The 17,694-nt window shown below is 43.4% G+C and overlaps 1 protein-coding gene across 1 annotated transcript; it reads left to right on the top strand.

The window, feature by feature from the left end:
- Positions 1 to 2,762: 2,762 nt before the first annotated feature.
- Positions 2,763 to 8,107, top strand: LOC150009662 (casein kinase II subunit alpha-like). The gene is given in 3 exon segments (XM_090279385.1): positions 2,763 to 2,802; positions 6,346 to 6,946; positions 7,489 to 8,107. Coding segments are annotated over 3 exon segments (1,260 nt in total).
- Positions 8,108 to 17,694: the final 9,587 nt, after the last annotated feature.

Here is a 17,694-nt window from a genome sequence, read left to right as displayed (position 1 = left end):
ATACCACTACTCCTGGAGAAAATGAACGTGCCCAGAAAAAAGACCTACAAATAAAAACATTCAAGGAGCCCCCAGTCAAAATCCTGATGCGTGGAAGCCAATTGAAAAGCTTTACTCAAGCACATTCTTTTTAATGCCTCATTTTTAAAAATGAGCAGTCATTTGAGGCAAGCCTCCAACTTGAAGGAAGACAAAGCTAACAAAAAAAACAATTGAGTAAAGGGACAATACAGAGAGTGGGAGAAAAAAAAAAGAAGGCAAAGATAAAAGATAAAGTGTTCATAAAAAGATAAGAAGAAACCACTTAGAATATAAAACTATAGCTAAGATTTTAAAATTCAGTAGAAGACTTAGAAGATAAAGTTGAGGAAATTTACCAGAAAGTACCAAAAATAAAAATAAAAAAAGACACACAATAGAAGAAGAAATATGAAAATCAGGATATTCAACATCTAAGAGGAAATCCAGGAAGAGGTAATAAAGCAGATGGAAGAAAGGAAATTATCAAAGACTAATACAAGGAAGTTTTATAAAACTTAAGAACTGTGTCACACACCTCTTGATTCCAGTGTGGTGAGTGAAAAAAAGACACCAATTTTATTATTAAAAGGTAAAATGCTAGGAATAAAGAAACCCTAATAATAATAATAACAACAAATATTTATATAGTGCATACTCTTTGCCAGGCACTGTTCTAAGTGTTTTATATGTGTCAACGCATTTGAAATTCCAACAATTGGCCCTGGCCAGGTAGCTCAGTTATTTACAGCATCGTCCCAATATCCCAAGTTTGCAGGTTCAATCTCCGGTCAGGGCACATACAAGAATCAACCAGTGAATGCCTAAGTAAGTGGAACAACAAATCAATGTCTCTCACTCACCCCCCCTAAAGATCAATGAAAAAAAATTCCAACAATCCCATTTTGTAAATAAGAAAGCTGAGGTGCAGAGAGATTAAGAAATTTTCCCAGCTTACACAGGCAGTCTTCTAGGGAGTCTGACTCCAGAGTCCATGTTTCTAATCACTATTCTCTCCTAAAATCTGGGGATAGGGCAAGATAACATATAGAGGTTTGAGGATAAGAATGCTATCCGACCTCTCAACAGCAAACTGGAAGCTAAAGGCCAATGAAGGAATGCCTTCAAAATTCTGAGAGCGGACTGGCTGGTGTGGCTCAGTGGATTGAGGGCTGGCCTGTGAAACAGTCGCTGGTTCAGTTCCTAGTCAGAGCACATGCCCGGGTTGCATGCCAGGTCCCCAGATGGGGGTGTGCGAGAGCAACTGATTAATATATCTCTCTCACATTGATGTTTCTCTCCCTCTCTTTCTCCCTCCCTTCCCCTCTTTCTGGAAGTAAATAAATAAAACCTCTGAACAAAATTTGGAGGGTAAATTATTTTCTATGTATTATTTTATACCTACCCACATTTTTCAAAAATGTAGAATAAAGGTATTTATGGACATGTTACATACAAGGGGGCAAGTCAAGAAAGAAAATAACATGGGGTTCAGGAAATATAACTTAGCAGAGGAGAAAGGTGAAAGGAAGTATCAAGCTACAGCAGGCCTGGAGAACAGTCCTTGCTGGAACAGGAGTCTGAGAGGCTTCCATAAAAGGAAAGTGGAAGAGATACAATATTGGTGCATTTAATTTTGTGAACAGTTGTGTTGGGAGCTTAATGGAACATGTAAAAAGAATTAGTGATAATTATATTTTAAGAAGTGGGTCCTAGAGCAAAGTAAGCCTGAAGTATCGCTGGAGGCAAAAATGACAATTGAATCTGTCCTACTTCAGGCACATCGTGAGAAGGCATGGTTCTTTGAAAAAGACAATAATACTGGGACAAATATAAGGCAGCAGGAAAAGAGGGAAACCAAATATGAGATGGATTGACTCCTTAAAAGAAGCCATAGGCTTGAGTCTACAGGAGCTGAGCAGGGCTGCTGAGGACAGGACATTGTGGACATCACCCATTCAAGCCAGGAGTTGGAGCTGACCCAATGTCATGTAACAATATAGAGAACTAGCAAATGAAGATAAAAAAATTAAAAGAATAAACCTGTATAAATGACTCATGGGCATGGACAATGGGGAGGGATATGATGGCGGGAGAGGGGGTGGGTTGGGTGGGGGAGAGAAATTGGGGGAAAAGGGGACAACTGTAATTGAAAAACCAAAAATTAAAAAAAATAATAATAAAAAAATAAATAAAAAGAATGAGGCCGATCTACTCCATCCAAAAACAAAACCTTGTATATAAGATAAAATGTAACCATATCTAGTATGCAACAGTGAATTTTTACATTGTTAAAATTAGCTAATAATGTAAACACTATCCAACAAAAATAACTAATTGATTGATTAGATCAGTTTTTCTTCTGCACAAAGCTCTTAAGTAGCTCTCTATAAACTCCTGGTACATATCTCCAACTTTATCTCATGGCATTCCCCCTACCTCTCTCACCAAACTACCCATTAACCTTTCCATGGTGCTTCAGACAAATCAAGATCCTTTGTGCTTTCAGTTCCCTCCGTCTGGAACCTCACCTCAGGCTCTCCACCTGGCTGGCTCACGCTCAGTCCTGGCTCAGCTCAAATAAAACCTCTTCATAAACCCCCCCCCCTCTGACCTTAGCCAACACCTAGCTAACTCTCCCTATTAATTGGCTTCATAGCTCTTATCCTAATCTGTAATTATCTAGAGACTTCAGTAGTTTACTTTATAATTATGTCTCTCTCTGCAAGCATATAAACTCCGAGATGGCAGGGGATGTTCTGTATCCCCAGCAGCTAGTACAATGTCTGGTCCATAGTTAGTGTTCAGAATATACTCAATGAATGAATGAATGAATGAGTGAGTGAGTGAATAAGGGAAGTACACATTTGGGGACCCTAGCACCTTCTATTTTCACATTTTTGTTGCTCTTATTGTCTCCTAGCAGTAGAAGCTGATACCACCAATCTCTTAAGACAAGGCTTTGGAGAAGAAATTTGGACCTTGGTTCTGGTTGTCCACTTACACAGCTCTCTAACTGGTTCATTTTCTAGGCTGAGGTGGTTAGTAGAAAGGGAAGGAAATGATTGGGACTTTGCTGGCCTGGGCTCTCTTAGTTAACTTAGAAAGGATGAGGGGTTGAGAGCAAGGTAGGCATCCCATTTTTCCTTGGGGAGGGGCTTGGCATCAAAATTAAGGTAGCAACACCTTGGTGGAAATTAGAAAAGAATCACAGGTACAAACAGAGGTAAGAAATGCAATGAAGGAAAAGGAAGAGGAAGAAAAGAAGAAGGGAGTCAAAGGAGCAAAAGAAAAAGTGAAGTTGAAGATTGAGGAAGACGAAGAGAAGGGACAGAAAGGCAGAAGAAAAGGCAATGACTAGGTGACCACAACACAGACCAAGTCTCTGAGTCTCAGTCTTCTCATCCGTAAAATAGGCACAGCCATACCAGCTTATGGCAGGGTAGTCAGAGAGTAGATCCCATGGAACATGCCTCTATCAGTTAGTATTTATTAGATCTAGGTCAATACCAGGCCTTGGGGAAACAAAAGCATGACACTGCTTCTGTTCTCCAGGAGACCCACTCTAGGGGAAAATGTAGAACAGGGACAGCAGTCTCTCCCAAAATAAGGTGAAACATGGTGCTGCTATGAGAGCTACAGTGGATGAAGTGTTATAGAAAATAAAGTTGGGCCCTGGCTGGTGTGGTTCAGTAGATTGTGTGCTGGCCTGTGAATCAAGGCGTTGCCAGCTAGATTCTCAATCAGGGCACATACCTGGTTTACCAGCCAGGTCCCCAGTGGGGGATGTTCGGGAGGCAACTGATTGATTTATGTCTCGCACATTTCTCCTTCTCTCCCTCTTTCACCCTCCCTTCCCTTCTCTCTAGAAGTAAATAAGCAAAATCTTTAAAAAAATAAAACAGTGTTGGTGGTCAGTGGTCACAGCCAGTCCTTGACGCTGTCAAATCCCTCCCATTGACCTGCCAACAGCAACCAAGGCTCACCTACAAAAGGAGGGTGTACTCGGGCCACATGAATGGCACACCTAGAGTACCCAGCTTGGGTGATAGGGGAGGTTGTGCCACTGGACCCTACAGGACACCTACTACAGTAGGCCACACTATCAAGACAGGGAGTCAAAGTAGCTCTCCCTAATACATAGAAACAAACACAGGGAGGCTGCCAAAATGAGGAGACGAAGAAACACTAAGAAACATGGCTCAAATGAAAGAACAGATCAAAACTCCGAAAAAAGAACTAAACAAAAGGGAGATAAGCAACCTATCAGATGCAGACTTCAAAACATTGGCTATAAGGAGGCTCAAGGAACTTAATGAGGACTTTAACAGCATAAAAAAGATCCAGTCAGAAATGAAGGATATTCTGTTCAGCAAAGAACAGCAGCAAGATGACATGGAACAAACTGTATAGGAAAACATATTTGCCAATGATACCTCAGACAAGGGTTTAATCTCCAAAATTCATAAAGACCTTATACAACTCAACACCAAGAAGACGGACAATCCAATTTAAAAACAGGCAAAGGACCTGAACAGACACTTCTCCAAGGAGGAAATACAGAGGGCCCATAGGCACATGAAAGAATGCTCAACATCACTAGCCAACAGCAAGATACAAATTAAGACCACAATGAGATACTACTTCACACTGGTCAGAATGGCCATCATTAACAAATCAACAAGCAAGTGCTGGTGAAGATGTGGAAAAAAGGGAACCCTAGTGCACTGTTGGTGGGAATGCAGACTGTGGAAAACAGTATGGGATTTCCTCAAAAAACTAAAAATGGAACTGCCTTTTGATCCAGCAATTCCACTGCTGGGATTATACCTGGAGAATCCTGAAACATCAATTCAGAAGAACCTATGCACCCCTATGTTCATAGCAGCACTATTTACAATAGCGAAATGCTAGAAACAGCCTAAGTGCCCATCTGTAGATGAGTGGATCAAAAAACTGTGGTACATTTACACAATGGAATACTATGCAGCAGAAAGAAAGAAGGAACTCCTACCATTTGCGACAACATGGATGGAACTAGAGAGAATTATGCTTAGCGAAATAAGCCAGGCGGTGAAAGACGAATACCATACAATATCACCTAATGCAGGAACCTAATGAACAAAACAAACAAACGAGCAAAATAGAACCAGAGGCACGGAAACAAGGAATAGACTGACAGTGACCAGAGGGGAGTGGGGGGGTGGGGAGGAAAAGGAGGGAAAAAAGGGAGGGGTCTAGTCATGGAACTAGTATAAATGATCCATGGACATGGACAACAGGGTGGGGATTGACTGCGGGAATAGGGGGGTGGGTGTGAGCGAGGCAGGGGAGAGCAATGGGGGGGAAATGGGACAACTGTAATAGAACAGCCATTTAAAAAATGAAGGATACACCAATTGAAATAAAGAACAATTTACAGGGAAGCAATAGTAGAATGAATGAAGCCAAGAATCAAGGCAATGATTTGGAACATAAAAAAGCAAAAAACAAGCAATCAGAATAACAAGAAGGAAAAAAGTCCAAAAAATTGAGGACAGTTTAAGCAGCCTCTGGAGTGTTCCAACATTCACAACATATGGGTGCCAGAGAAGAAAAAGAGCAAGAAATTGGAAATCTATTTGAAAAAGAATAAAAGAAAACTTCCCTAATTTGGTGAAGGCATGCAAGTCCAGGTAGCAGAGTGCCAAACAAGATGGATGCAAAGAGGCCCATGCCAAGACACATCATAATTAAAATGCCAAAGGTTAAAGGTAAATAAAAAAATCTTAAAAGCAGCAAGAGAAAAGCAGTTACAGGAGAGTTCTCATAAGACTGTTAGCTGAATTTCTCAAAGAAACTTTGCAGGCTAGAAGGGATTGGCAAGAAATATTCAAAGTCATGAAAAGCAGGGACCTACAGCCAAGATTGCTCCACCCAGCAAAGCCATCATTTAGAACTGAAGGGCAGATAAAGAGCTTCTCAGACAAGAAAAAACAAAAGGAGTTCATCATCATCAAACCATTTATTATATGAAATGTTAAAGGGACTTATTCAAGAAAAAGATCAAAACTATGAACAATAAAATGGCCAAATATAAACATTTATCAACAATTGAATCTGAAAAACAAACTAAGCAAACAAGAACAGAGACAGAGCCTCGCTCTGGTCCCCGCAGCTGGCGGCCAAGCTGTGTGTCTCCAGCTCTGCCGCTGCCATATCGTCTGTGTGAGGAGAGGGGAGAGTGGCCACTATCACTGTTGCTTCCACCACAGATTGAAGAAAACCGGTCTGAAACAAAGTCTTAAGCCCCTCACTCCAGCTGCCTCTGAACATGGTGACTGCCAGATCTCCAAACATCAAGTTCAGCTTTGTTCACCAACCTGTCTGACGTGTCGGGACTTGTGCCAATCAGGGCCAGAGTTTACACAGGTTTTAATACGCACAGGCCCCAGGAGTACTGGGATTACGAGCCGCATGTGGTGGAATGGGGAAATCAAGATGACTATCAGCTGGTTCAAAAATTAGGCCAGGGTAAATATAGTGAAGTATTTGAAGCATCAATCAACATCACAAATAATGAAAAAGTTGTTAAAATTCTCAAGCCAGTAAAGAAGAAGAAAATCAAGTGCGAAATAAAGATTTTGGAGAATTTGCTAGGTGGTCCCAACGTCATCAGACTGGCAGACATTGTAAAAGACCCTGTGTCACGAGCCCCCACCTTGGTTTTTAAATACATAAACAACGCAGACTTCAAGCAATTATACCAGACATTAGCAGACTATGATACTCAATTTTACGTGTATGAGATTCTGAAGGCCCTGGATTATTGTCATAGCATTGGAATAATGCACAGAGATGTGAAGCCCCATAATGTTATGACTGACCATGAGCACAGAAAGCTACAGTTAACAGACTAGGGTTTAGCTGAGTTTTACCATCCTGGCTTACCCTGGCTGGTTTGGCTCAGTGGATTGAGCGTCGGCCTGCGAGCTAAGTGTCGCTGGTTCGATCTTCCAGTCAGGGCACATCAGAGAAGGAAAACTCTGACTCCAAAAAACCTCCGCTGCCTTGCGGCATACCTCTTCAGGGGAAAGGCTAAGGGAGTAAACCCCGACAGAAAATCCGGAGCCGGAGTCCCTAAGGCGGTTTGACGTTGTAGTCAACACCGGCAACTCCTGCGGCGCACCTGAAGCCAAGCTGTATTGACTCCGTCTTTCCCTTGGACCCTTCAGCTGCGAAGAGAGGGGGGGGTCTGCTGCATGGGCAACAGCAGACCCTCCATATCACCCTGCCCAGGCTCTGTAGCTTCAGCTTCACTGGAGAGGACACTCCAGCGTCATCGCAAGATGTCGATTCAACACGGGAGGAGACAGATACCGTGTCACTCCCGAGTCGGACTGCACAACCATTCTCGGCGGTGCAGATAGACTCTTAAGAAGCTACACCATCGTCTCTCGAGACGGACGGCTGCCGATACCATCCTGGCTAAGAATATAATGTCTGAGTTGCTTCTCGATACTTCAAAGGTCCTGAGCTACTTGTTGACTATCAGATGTACGATTATAGTTTGGATATGTGGAGCTTGGGTTGTATGCTGGCAAGTATGATTTTCTGGAAGGAGTCATTTTTCCATGGACGTGATAATTATGATCAGTTGGCGAGGATAGCCAAGGTACTGGGCACAGAAGATTTATATGACTATATTCACAAATACAACATTGAATTAAATCCGTGTTTCAACGATGTCTTGGGCAGACACTCGCATAAGCGATGGGAATGCTTTGTCCACAGTGAAAACCAGCACCTTGTCAGCCCTGAGACCTTGGACTTCCTGGACAGGCTGCTGCGATACTATCACCAGTCATGGCTCACCGCAAGGGAAGCCACGGAGCACCCCTATTTCTACACTGTTGTTAAGGACCAGGCTCGAATGAGCTCATCTAGCATGCCAGGAGGCAGTAGGCCTGTCAGCAGTGCCAATATGATGTCAGGGGTTTCTTCAGTGCCAAACCCTTCACCCCTCAGACTTCTGGCAGGCTCACCAGTGATTGCTGCTGCCAACCCCCTTGGGATGCTTCTTCCAGCTGCTGCTGGCGCTCAGCAGTAATGGCCCCTTCTGTCTCCTGATGCCTGAGCAGAAGTGGAGGAGTCCACTCTGCCCTTGATGCAGCTTGCACCTGGTGGGTAGGGGTGAAATACTTAAGAAGCACCGTGTCTGAATCGTTGCTTGTGGATTTATAGTAGTTCAGTCATAAAAAATATATATAGTAGGCTGATTCCCACCCCCTTTTTTTTTCTCTTTTTCTTTTTTTTAACTGAAACTTTTCATAACTCAGAGGATTCCCTGAAAAATTACCTGCAGGTGGAATATGTCACAGACAAAATTTTTTCTCCCCTTCCAAATTCAGTTCCTCATTCTAAAGTACAAAGATAAACCAGCCTCAATTCCAGCTGCTGCAGTTGAGTGGAGATTTCTTCCCATGCCCACCATTGCTCCCCCACCATTCCACAGTTTGGGGGGTTTGTATCTCATGTTGCTTTTCAGAGATTACAAGAATGTAGCTTATTCAAGGGAGGTAGGAAGGAAGAAGGACCCAACTATGAAAGCAGTGTCCTGCTAGTCATTTACATCACTTTACTCCAAAAGGGCTTCAGTGGGGTTATCCTGGTGAATCTAGTGGAAATATGTCTTAATAGTTACATTGAGATGCTGAAAAATGCCCAAAGTCCTGAAAACTTCCGTTCAGTATGAATCATGTCTTACTGACCTGACCCTAAATCTAACTTACTTATAGATTTAGTTTCAGTTTAGTTGAGAACTTTAATAACCTTCCTTTCCGGGCTCCTTACTTTGGTCCCCTCCCCTTTCATCTCCCAACATGCTCAATAGCTGGTAGGAGGGGGAAGGCAAAATCTTTTTCAGTCTTCTTTGACTTGGCTATTTTGAATTCAGTTAGTTACTGGGTATAACTTAACTGCTTTTTATGAAAGAAAAAAATATCATGGTTTATATGGGTTTCATGTTAACAACGCTTTGAGAGCTAATGGGAGATGTGGCCACACTTTCATTTTAAGCTTTCTATCTTTTTTTCCCTCCCACCTTCCCCTTTCCTCACTTGCCATCCAGTGAGAAGACCTACCCCTCAGTCTTGTAAATGTATCTGAGAGGTAGGAGCAGAGCCACTGTCTCCAGTGAAACTGAAATGGTAGACATGTAATTATGGGAAAACTAGAAACTCTCTTGTTACAGCCCTGCCAACCCTTGCTCTGTGTATATATAACCCTTTGTCCTTCATATGTGAAAGATCCAGTGTTGGAATTCTTTGGTGTAAATAAACGTTTGGTTTAATTTATCGAATAAGAAAAAGAAGAACGGAGACAGAAGCATAGATACCAAGTACATTTTGATGGTTGCCAGATGGGAGGGACTGTGGGGGAATGGGTGAACAGGCGAGGAGTTTAAGAAGTACAAATAGGCACTTACAGAATAGCCATGGGGATGTAAAGTACAGTACAGGAATGGAGTAGCCAAAGAACTTATACACATGACCCATGGACATGAACAATGGTGTGGGTATGGAAGGTGCGGGGGGAGGGGCAAAACTGAAAAAAATTGGGACAACTGTAATAGCATAATCAATAAAATATGATTTTTTAAAAACTGAGTTATTTTCTTTTGGAGAAAGTTCTGCAAGGCTTCCCAGAGGAAGTGGCTTTGAAGCAGGGCTCCACAGAATGGGTAGGATTTGGATTTGGATATGCAGAGAAGGGCATGGGCATTTCAGATGTGCTGAACTGTATGAGCAAAGGCAGAAAGGGGAGAGTGGGGACTATCTGGCTGGATTTCAACATGTGTGGAAGAGGGAAGGCTGGATAAGAAAGTTGGGGAAGGGCTTCTAAGAGTGTTGATGACTCATCCCAAATGGGCTAAGCTAGAGATTCCTAAAAAGTCTGTCATGACTCCCCCTGAAACATATAATAAGAACAAATACTTTTAATTATAGCAACACTCTTTCTCCCCTCCCCTAGTACAAATCTACCAAGGCCTATGACTGTACCTCCAGTAAGAATAGCACTGCAAGGGGTTGGATATACAATCAAGAACAAAATACGTATTGTCCTGGTCCTCCCAGCATACACACGAAGGGTCCTTGAAGGCCATCATTATATACATGGGAAATTGAGGCTCAAGGAACAGAAACAATCTTCCCAAGGGCACTGGTGAATGGGGTCCCAATCACCTGACTCCTAGCTTCCCATCACACTCTGTTGTCTCTGGGATCTCTGACTGGCCCAGGTTCTCCCACCCAAAAAACACCCACCCAATTTATGGGCCTCTGTTGCTTTGTTCATCAGCTGCTGCCGCTTCTTCCTCTCCAGAGTTTTCCAAAGAGCAGTTGCACAGCCTGGCTTTAATGGGGAAGGTGGCCAAACTCTTCTGAGCAGCAGAAGGGCATGCATGTGTGCTCATGTGCATGTTTGCCTGTCTCAGCCCATCCATCCTACATCATACATTTATTAGCCTGCACTTGGGAAACACCTTTAGTCTGAGGAGACTAGGGCACCCAGTCCAGTCTCTGGAGGGGCAGGGGTAGGCTTATAAAGGGCTAATCACAAACGTGGACCAAAAGACAAGGCCAAGCACACTTAGGCCCTGACTAAGCAGGGAGGACGTGTTGCCTAGATATTTCTGAGAGGAATGGAGAAAATTGACTGGCTGGGAGCAGGAGGTGAGGGTGCGGAAAAGCCTGGGATGAGGAGCCCAGGGGGCAGGGTCAATCAGATGTGTTCAGGTCTGTTCCCTCTCCCTCATGAGGGCCTCTGCTGCCCCCCAACCCCATGCTGCGCTGGAGCTGGGTTTGCTTGGTCTTCAAGGATGATGCTGCAGAGCAAAGAATTTAAATGTCCCTGAAGAATGCTTCACATGAGCCTTACAGCTCACTCAGGGACCTCCTGGGAGGAGGGCAGAGGCATTCCCAGAGAGAATGCCTCCTCCTTCCTGTCAGTCCCCAAGGACCACCTGACCTGTGAGCCCTAGAAGTCTCAGTCCCCAGCTCCTCAAAATATCTGAGGTGCGGAAGACTCCTGCAAAAGCTGCTCTCCAAGTGTGTTTTATATTCGAGTGAAAGAGTTGGGTTCTTGTCTGGAGAAGCTTAGCAAATACCAAGGAGGTGCTAGGGGAGGCACTTGGCTCCTGACACTTTCAGTTCACAGACCCATGAGAGCTCAGTGTTCTAAACTTCAGGCCTGTATGTCTACTTGCCTGCTGCACATCATCTGGATGTCCTAGAGCCATCTTACACTCCATGTGTCCCACACTACATTTATTATCATCCCTCCCACCCCAACTTCCAGGTCTTCTGTGTCCTCTTTTCAGCAATGGCAAAACTATCCATCCATTTACTCAAACCAGAAACTCAAGGAGTTACTCAGGACTCCCTCTTTTCTCCCGCCTCTCATATCCAACTTCCAAGCTGCCTAATCCAAGGGCAAATAGGTGCTCTTGTCTCACCCAGTAGCTCAGCAGCATCCAAATCAAGTGTCCGCTCATTCTGAAACACCCTCCTCTCTTAGCCTCCATAAAACACACTCTGCCAATTTTCTTCCTGCCTCACCGGCCTCTTCCCCACTGCTCAACTGATAATTGGTGGAGTACTCCAAGTCATGGTCTTGTCTAACTAGACTCCTGTATTGGTTGTGCTTCTCCAGTTCCATGACTTTTGAATATTGTCTAAATATCTGAGACTGAATCTCTCCTATTTCCTCTAAAGCTTAGGCTCATGGCCCCAACCTGTGTGGCTCATTTGGCTGTAGTGCCATCTTGTACTACCAATGGTTGCAGCGCCAATTCCCAGTCAAGGCACTAACCTTGGTTATGGGTTTGATCCCTGATTGAGGCATGTATGGGAGGTAACCAATCAATGTTTATCTCTCTCTCTCTCTCTTTCTCACTTCTCCTCTCTCTAAAATCAATAAACATTAAAATAATTATTATTTTTTATTTAAAGCTTAGGCTCATAAACACACCTGCCAACTCGACATGCATCTTCAATTTGATTTGTCATAAGTCAATCTCCTGAAGCCACATGTCTTCATCCTGCACCTCATCTTCGTCCCAGTATGAGTCATCCATCTACCATATTGTTCAACACTCACAACCTGTAAACCATGCTTCATTCTACCCTTTCTCCCACCCCTCTAGTTCAAAACCAACAAAGCCTATGTGTAGATCTATCTCCAAAATATCTTCCCAATCGTTTGCTTCCCTCTATCTTTGCCCACCATCAGCCTGGTCCAAGTTACTGTCATCTCTTGCCTGGACAACTACAGTAACTCCTCTCCCTGCTTCTACCCTTGCCCTCCTCCAATTCATTCTTAACACAGGAGCCAGAGGGCTCATATACACAAAATACGATTACATGCCTCCTCTGTGTAAAACCCTCCAAAGGGCTTCCATAATTCTTAAAATCCAAAATAAAATAATGTTCATGGCTCTTGACCTAATCTGGCCTCTGTTTACTTCTCTAAAACCACATCCAACCTCTCTCCACCTTGTTCAGTACATCCCTGACATACCAGAGTGCCTTTGTCTTTAGAACATGCTAAAGCTTTTCTATTTTAAGCATTGGTGTTCCCTTTATTTAGAATTCTAGTCTGCTTGATATTTGCTCAGCTTAACTATTACTTTCTCAAAGACAAGTAACAGAAAAACCAAGTAAAAGGGGCTTGACCAACAAAATGATTTATTAACTTATATAGCCAAAATCCTAAATTTGGGCATTTTTGAAACTTGTAAAAAGAAGTGGCCCAGCAATATCAAGGATCCAGGTCTTTCCTATGTTGTTATCTACCAGTCTCAGCTGGCGGGGTACCTCCCTTCTCAATCCACTCCTCACATACCAACATTAGAGGTAGAAACTTACTGTGTCATTTAAAAAAACAACAAGAATCTTTCCCAAAAGTCTCTAACAGTCTTCCTGTAACTGCTCATTATCAAGAACTAGGCCACATGCTCACCCATAAACCAATCAATGGCAGGGCAAAGGGCACAGACACATGCTCAATCTTGTAGAGAAGGGTGTATCCCAGAATATAATCACGGTTCTGAAAAGATGCAGGCGTGAAAAGGGCATATGAGTAGTAACCAACAGTGCTTACCATATCTTCCCTGGACCATGCAATCTAAAGTTGCCCCTACATTCCTTACTGTTTAAATACATTTAAATCTGTTTTCATAGTACTCACCACCATTCGAGGCAATATAGTGTAGGCTGTAAGGGGCATGGAATTGGTGACTCTCAAACCAGTAGGAAATAATTAGCAGCAAAGGACAAATGTAATCTTGAATCAGGGGGTCTCTGAACCAGAGTCAACAGTATTAGCCCACTTACAAGTCTGAAAGGGACATTCGGCAACTCAGCACAAATGGCCTGCCTCTGAGATCAAAGGGGGGGAGATATTCATCACCAAACACAGGGAAATGGGAAAATGTAGCTAGATAGCCCAGCAAACAAGTTAGGAAAATTTCAAAGGAGAGCTGAAGACAGATCTATAACCAGATCACCCTTAGTTAATTATCATCCTCAGTTAATTTAGATAATCATGTTAGATTGTAACTCCAGAGTATCCAGCATGGAAAAACGGAGGTGAGGGAGGAAGGAGGTGGAAGGAGGGTATTTTACTCGCGTTAGAATAAAAACAGCCTGCTTCGTTTGTCGGTGCACACCTTTGATTTGGCTGCGCCAGGAGCTGCAGATCTATGAATAAACAACTGCCTCAGTTATTGCTAAAGTCCTGTGTCCCGGTGTTTTTATTGTGAGCATTTCTCAGAAGGCCAAACAGACTGTGAGGCCAAATGGCCTGAATTGGAAACCTGCCTACCACTTTACTAGCTGTTAAATTACTCGAGTCTCAGTTCCTTATTGGTAAAATGGTAATGAGGATGATGAAGATGATGATGGTATTACCTACTGTTGTGTGCATTAAACAAGTTGCTGTGAGGATTAAATATGTAAAAGGTTTAAAACAGCTACCTTGGTGTCAGTTGATTCCTAAAGCCCAACTGTATGTATTTTGGAGATATTCTTGTAGCCTTATAATAAATTCTCCTTTCTGAACTTCTGGTCAAGATGGAGGCTTAGACAGACACGCTGCGTCTCCCTCCACAACTAAGAAGGAATACAACTACCTCAAAACTAGAGACAACCAGAGGTTCCAGAAAATGAAAGTCCAACAAACAAAGATATAAAGAAGAAATACACATCCAGACAGGTAGGAGGGGCAGAGCCAGGTCAGAGGGGACTTGGTGTGGCAGTGGCAGCAGTAGCAGGCCAGTGGAAAGTGGAATCACACATTTTTAAAAGTCAGGTGGGACACCTGGGAAGCGCTACCAGCACCAGACCAGACCGCACAGCTCATGGTCCCAGCGCCAAGAAAAATAAATCGCCATTGCTTCTGACTGTGAAAAACAGTGGGGGTTAGGGCAGAGGAAGCAACTGCTGGTCTCTCAATAGAGTCCGCTTGTTTAAAGGGTCCCCATGGTCCTAGAATGTCCACAGACCCACCCACTCTGGGAACAATGGCTAGGGCAAGAGCTAGAGAGGCACCAGTACAATAGAGAATCAGGAGAAGTACCTGGAAAAGGGGCGAGTGCTGAGCAAGCAGCATTGTTCCCTCTCAGACCTGTCCCCCCACACACAGTGCCACAACGTGGTGAAACAGGTTGCCCATACTGATAAATACCTAAGGCTCTGCCCCTTACAACATTACAGGTGTGATAGCTCTACCTAAGACACAGAGGTAAACAAATACAGGAGCCTGTCAAGTGAGGAGGCAGAGAGGTATGGCTCAAAAGAGGAAACGAATCAAGGTTCCAGTGGGAGAACTAAGCAATGAGGAGATAGCCAAACTAACAGATGTAGAGTTCAAAACACTGGTGATAAAGATTCTCACAGGCTTGACAGATATGCTTAAGTACAGCAAATGCATAAGGGAAGAAGTGAAGGCTATGCTAAATGAAACAAAGGAAAATCCACACAAAACCAATGGTGAGGAGAAACAAGATGGCAGAGGAGTGTGTGGAAGCTACACTGGCCTCCTCCCAGAACTAGTCTGGATTTACAACTTAATTTTGGAGAAATCATCTGGAATAACCAACCAAACACTAGCTGGAGAGAAGTCTTATAACCACGGAGACAGGAAAGGCTGCTACATCACAACATGACTGGTAGGGAGTGCGGAGACTCGGAAGGGCTGGCTGGGCTCACACAGGTGGCAGCTGAAGGGACTGAGAAACAGCTCAGCAGCCGGGGGTTCCCCCTGAGAAGGGCAGGGTCTAAACCCCCAGCTGAGCTTCCCAGCCTAAGGCAACAGAGTGGAAATAAAATAGTATCCAGCTGTGAAAAGCGAAAAGCCACAGGATTTCTTGCTAGCCGGAGAGAAACAGCTGGAGAAAAAGAGCTCTTAATCGGATCACATACAAAAATATTTTGGCCCCCACTTACCCTGAGCTCAAGCAGAGGAAAGGCAGAGAGGACTAGAGACGCTTGGGGAGAGTTTGGTGTGGTGGCTTTGAGGGGAGAACTGGGGAAGCAGCCAACCGGGTCCCAGTGCTGACTCATCCCCAGTGCTGCAGGCAGACCATTCCCCCCCCCTCCAAGTGGCGTCAGCTTGAGGGGAAGCAAAAGCCCTGCCTACAGGAATTAAGCTGCCACACCCACGGTCCTTAAGCCTGACAGCTAATCACAGATTGAGTAGATTAATAACTAAAGAAGTCAGACAAAAGCAGTAGATCCCTGGAAGTCTCCAACAGGCTGCCTAGGCCCAGACTGGTACAAAATCTGATGCCAACAGGGGCAGATCCAGGAAGTGCAGATCATTGTAAGAAGCACCAACAAACAATAGGAGTCACAAAAATGGGGAGGCAGAGAAACAACCCCCCATCAAAAGGAAAGGTAGAATCCCCAGAAAGAATGCTAAATGAAATAGAGGGGAGCAAACTATCAGATATGGAATTCAAAACATGGATTATGGAGAAGCTCAATGAGCTCAGCATGAAAAAGGACATAGAAGCTATCAATAAGGGCCAGGAGGAAATGAAGAATACGATCTCTGAATTGAAGAACACAGTAGAAGAAATTAAAAGCAGGCTAGAGGAAGTAGAAGATCGGATTAGCGAGCTGGAAGACAATGTAGACAAAAACTCCCAGGCAGTGCAACAAAATGAAAAAAGACTGAACAAGACAGAAGAGGCTCTAAGACAGCTGCAGGACAACATGAAATGTAATAATATCCGTATCATAGGAATTCCAGAAGGAGAAGAAGAAGAGCAAGGAATAGAAAACCTCTTTGAAAAACTAATCACAGAAAACTTCCCTAACATGAGGAGAGAGTCACGCAAGTGCGGGAAGCACAAAGGGTCCCAATGAAGATGAACCCCAATAGACCCACCTCAAGACACATCATAATTAAAATGGCAACATTCAAGGACAAAAAGAGAATCCTAAAAGCAGCAAGAGAGAAACAACTAATAACATACAAGGGAGCTCCAATAAGGCTATCATCAGATTTCTCAGCAGAAACACTACAAGCCAGAAGGGAATGGCAAAAAATATTCCAAGCAATGAAAAACAAAGACCTACAACCAAGAATACTCTACCCAGCAAGACTCTCATTCAAAATGGAAGGTGAAATAAGGAGTTTCCAAGACAAAAGAAGGTTAAAAGAATACATCTCCACCAACCAGCATTGCAAGAGATGCTAAAGGGTCTGCTTTAAGAAGATGAAGAAACAGAGAGACACAGAGAGGAACACAAGTACAAAGGGGGAAAATGACAATGAATAAGTACTGAAAGAAAGAAGGAACTTCTACCATTTGCAACAACATGGATGGAACTAGAGAGAATTATGCTTAGCGAAATAAGCGAGGCAACAAAAGAAAAATACCTATGATATCACCTATTACAGGAAACTAATGAACAACACAAACAAATGAGCAAAATTGAACCAGAGGTATGTAAACAAGAAATAAACTAACAGTAACAAAGGGGGAGGTGGGAGGGAGAGAAGGTGGTAAGAAGGGGAAGGGTCTAGTCAAAGAACATGTATAAATGACCCATGGACATGGACAACTGGGTGGGGACTGAATGTGGGAGAAGAGGGGGCAGGATGCAGGGAAGCAAGAGGGGGAAAAAAGTGGGACAACTGTAATGGAAAAAAAATTTTTTTGTGGGGGAATAAATGAAAATACAAAGAATGGAAATGCAAGTTCAGTGAATATTAGAAGGACAAGGATTTTTTTCACACTGTATATTTTTCTCCCTATCTGATTTCTCAAGAGTTTGGCATTCTAAAGAAGTAAGTAATGACATAAGTTTCTTTGCATAAAACTAATAAGACCAGTTGTTAATAGAGATTTTTTTGACTAAGACTTTGACTGGAATGTCATGCCTAATGGAGACATGCTTGGGCTCTGGTTGTTACCAAAAAGCCCTGAGGAACTGGGATTGACTTTCAAAGGTAATAAAAGCCCATGAGATAAAAGGCCTGGTACCTTGATTGGATGCGCGGTCCATGGCAATCTTTCCAGGGAAGGAATGAAAGTTGTTTTCCTGAAAGATGGCTAGAAGGGACCTTAAGGCACAATGGAAAACCAGAAGGACTTGGAAAAGACAGGTGTTTACAGGCAAGGCTGAA

The sequence above is a fragment of the Furipterus horrens genome, unplaced genomic scaffold, assembly GCF_987537825.1.
Source record: "Furipterus horrens unplaced genomic scaffold, mFurHor1.1.pri manual_scaffold_5, whole genome shotgun sequence".
In the NCBI taxonomy this organism is placed as follows: Eukaryota; Metazoa; Chordata; class Mammalia; order Chiroptera; family Furipteridae; genus Furipterus; species Furipterus horrens.
Note: the sequence above shows the minus strand (reverse complement) of the source record. Positions and strands in the feature narration are given on the sequence as shown.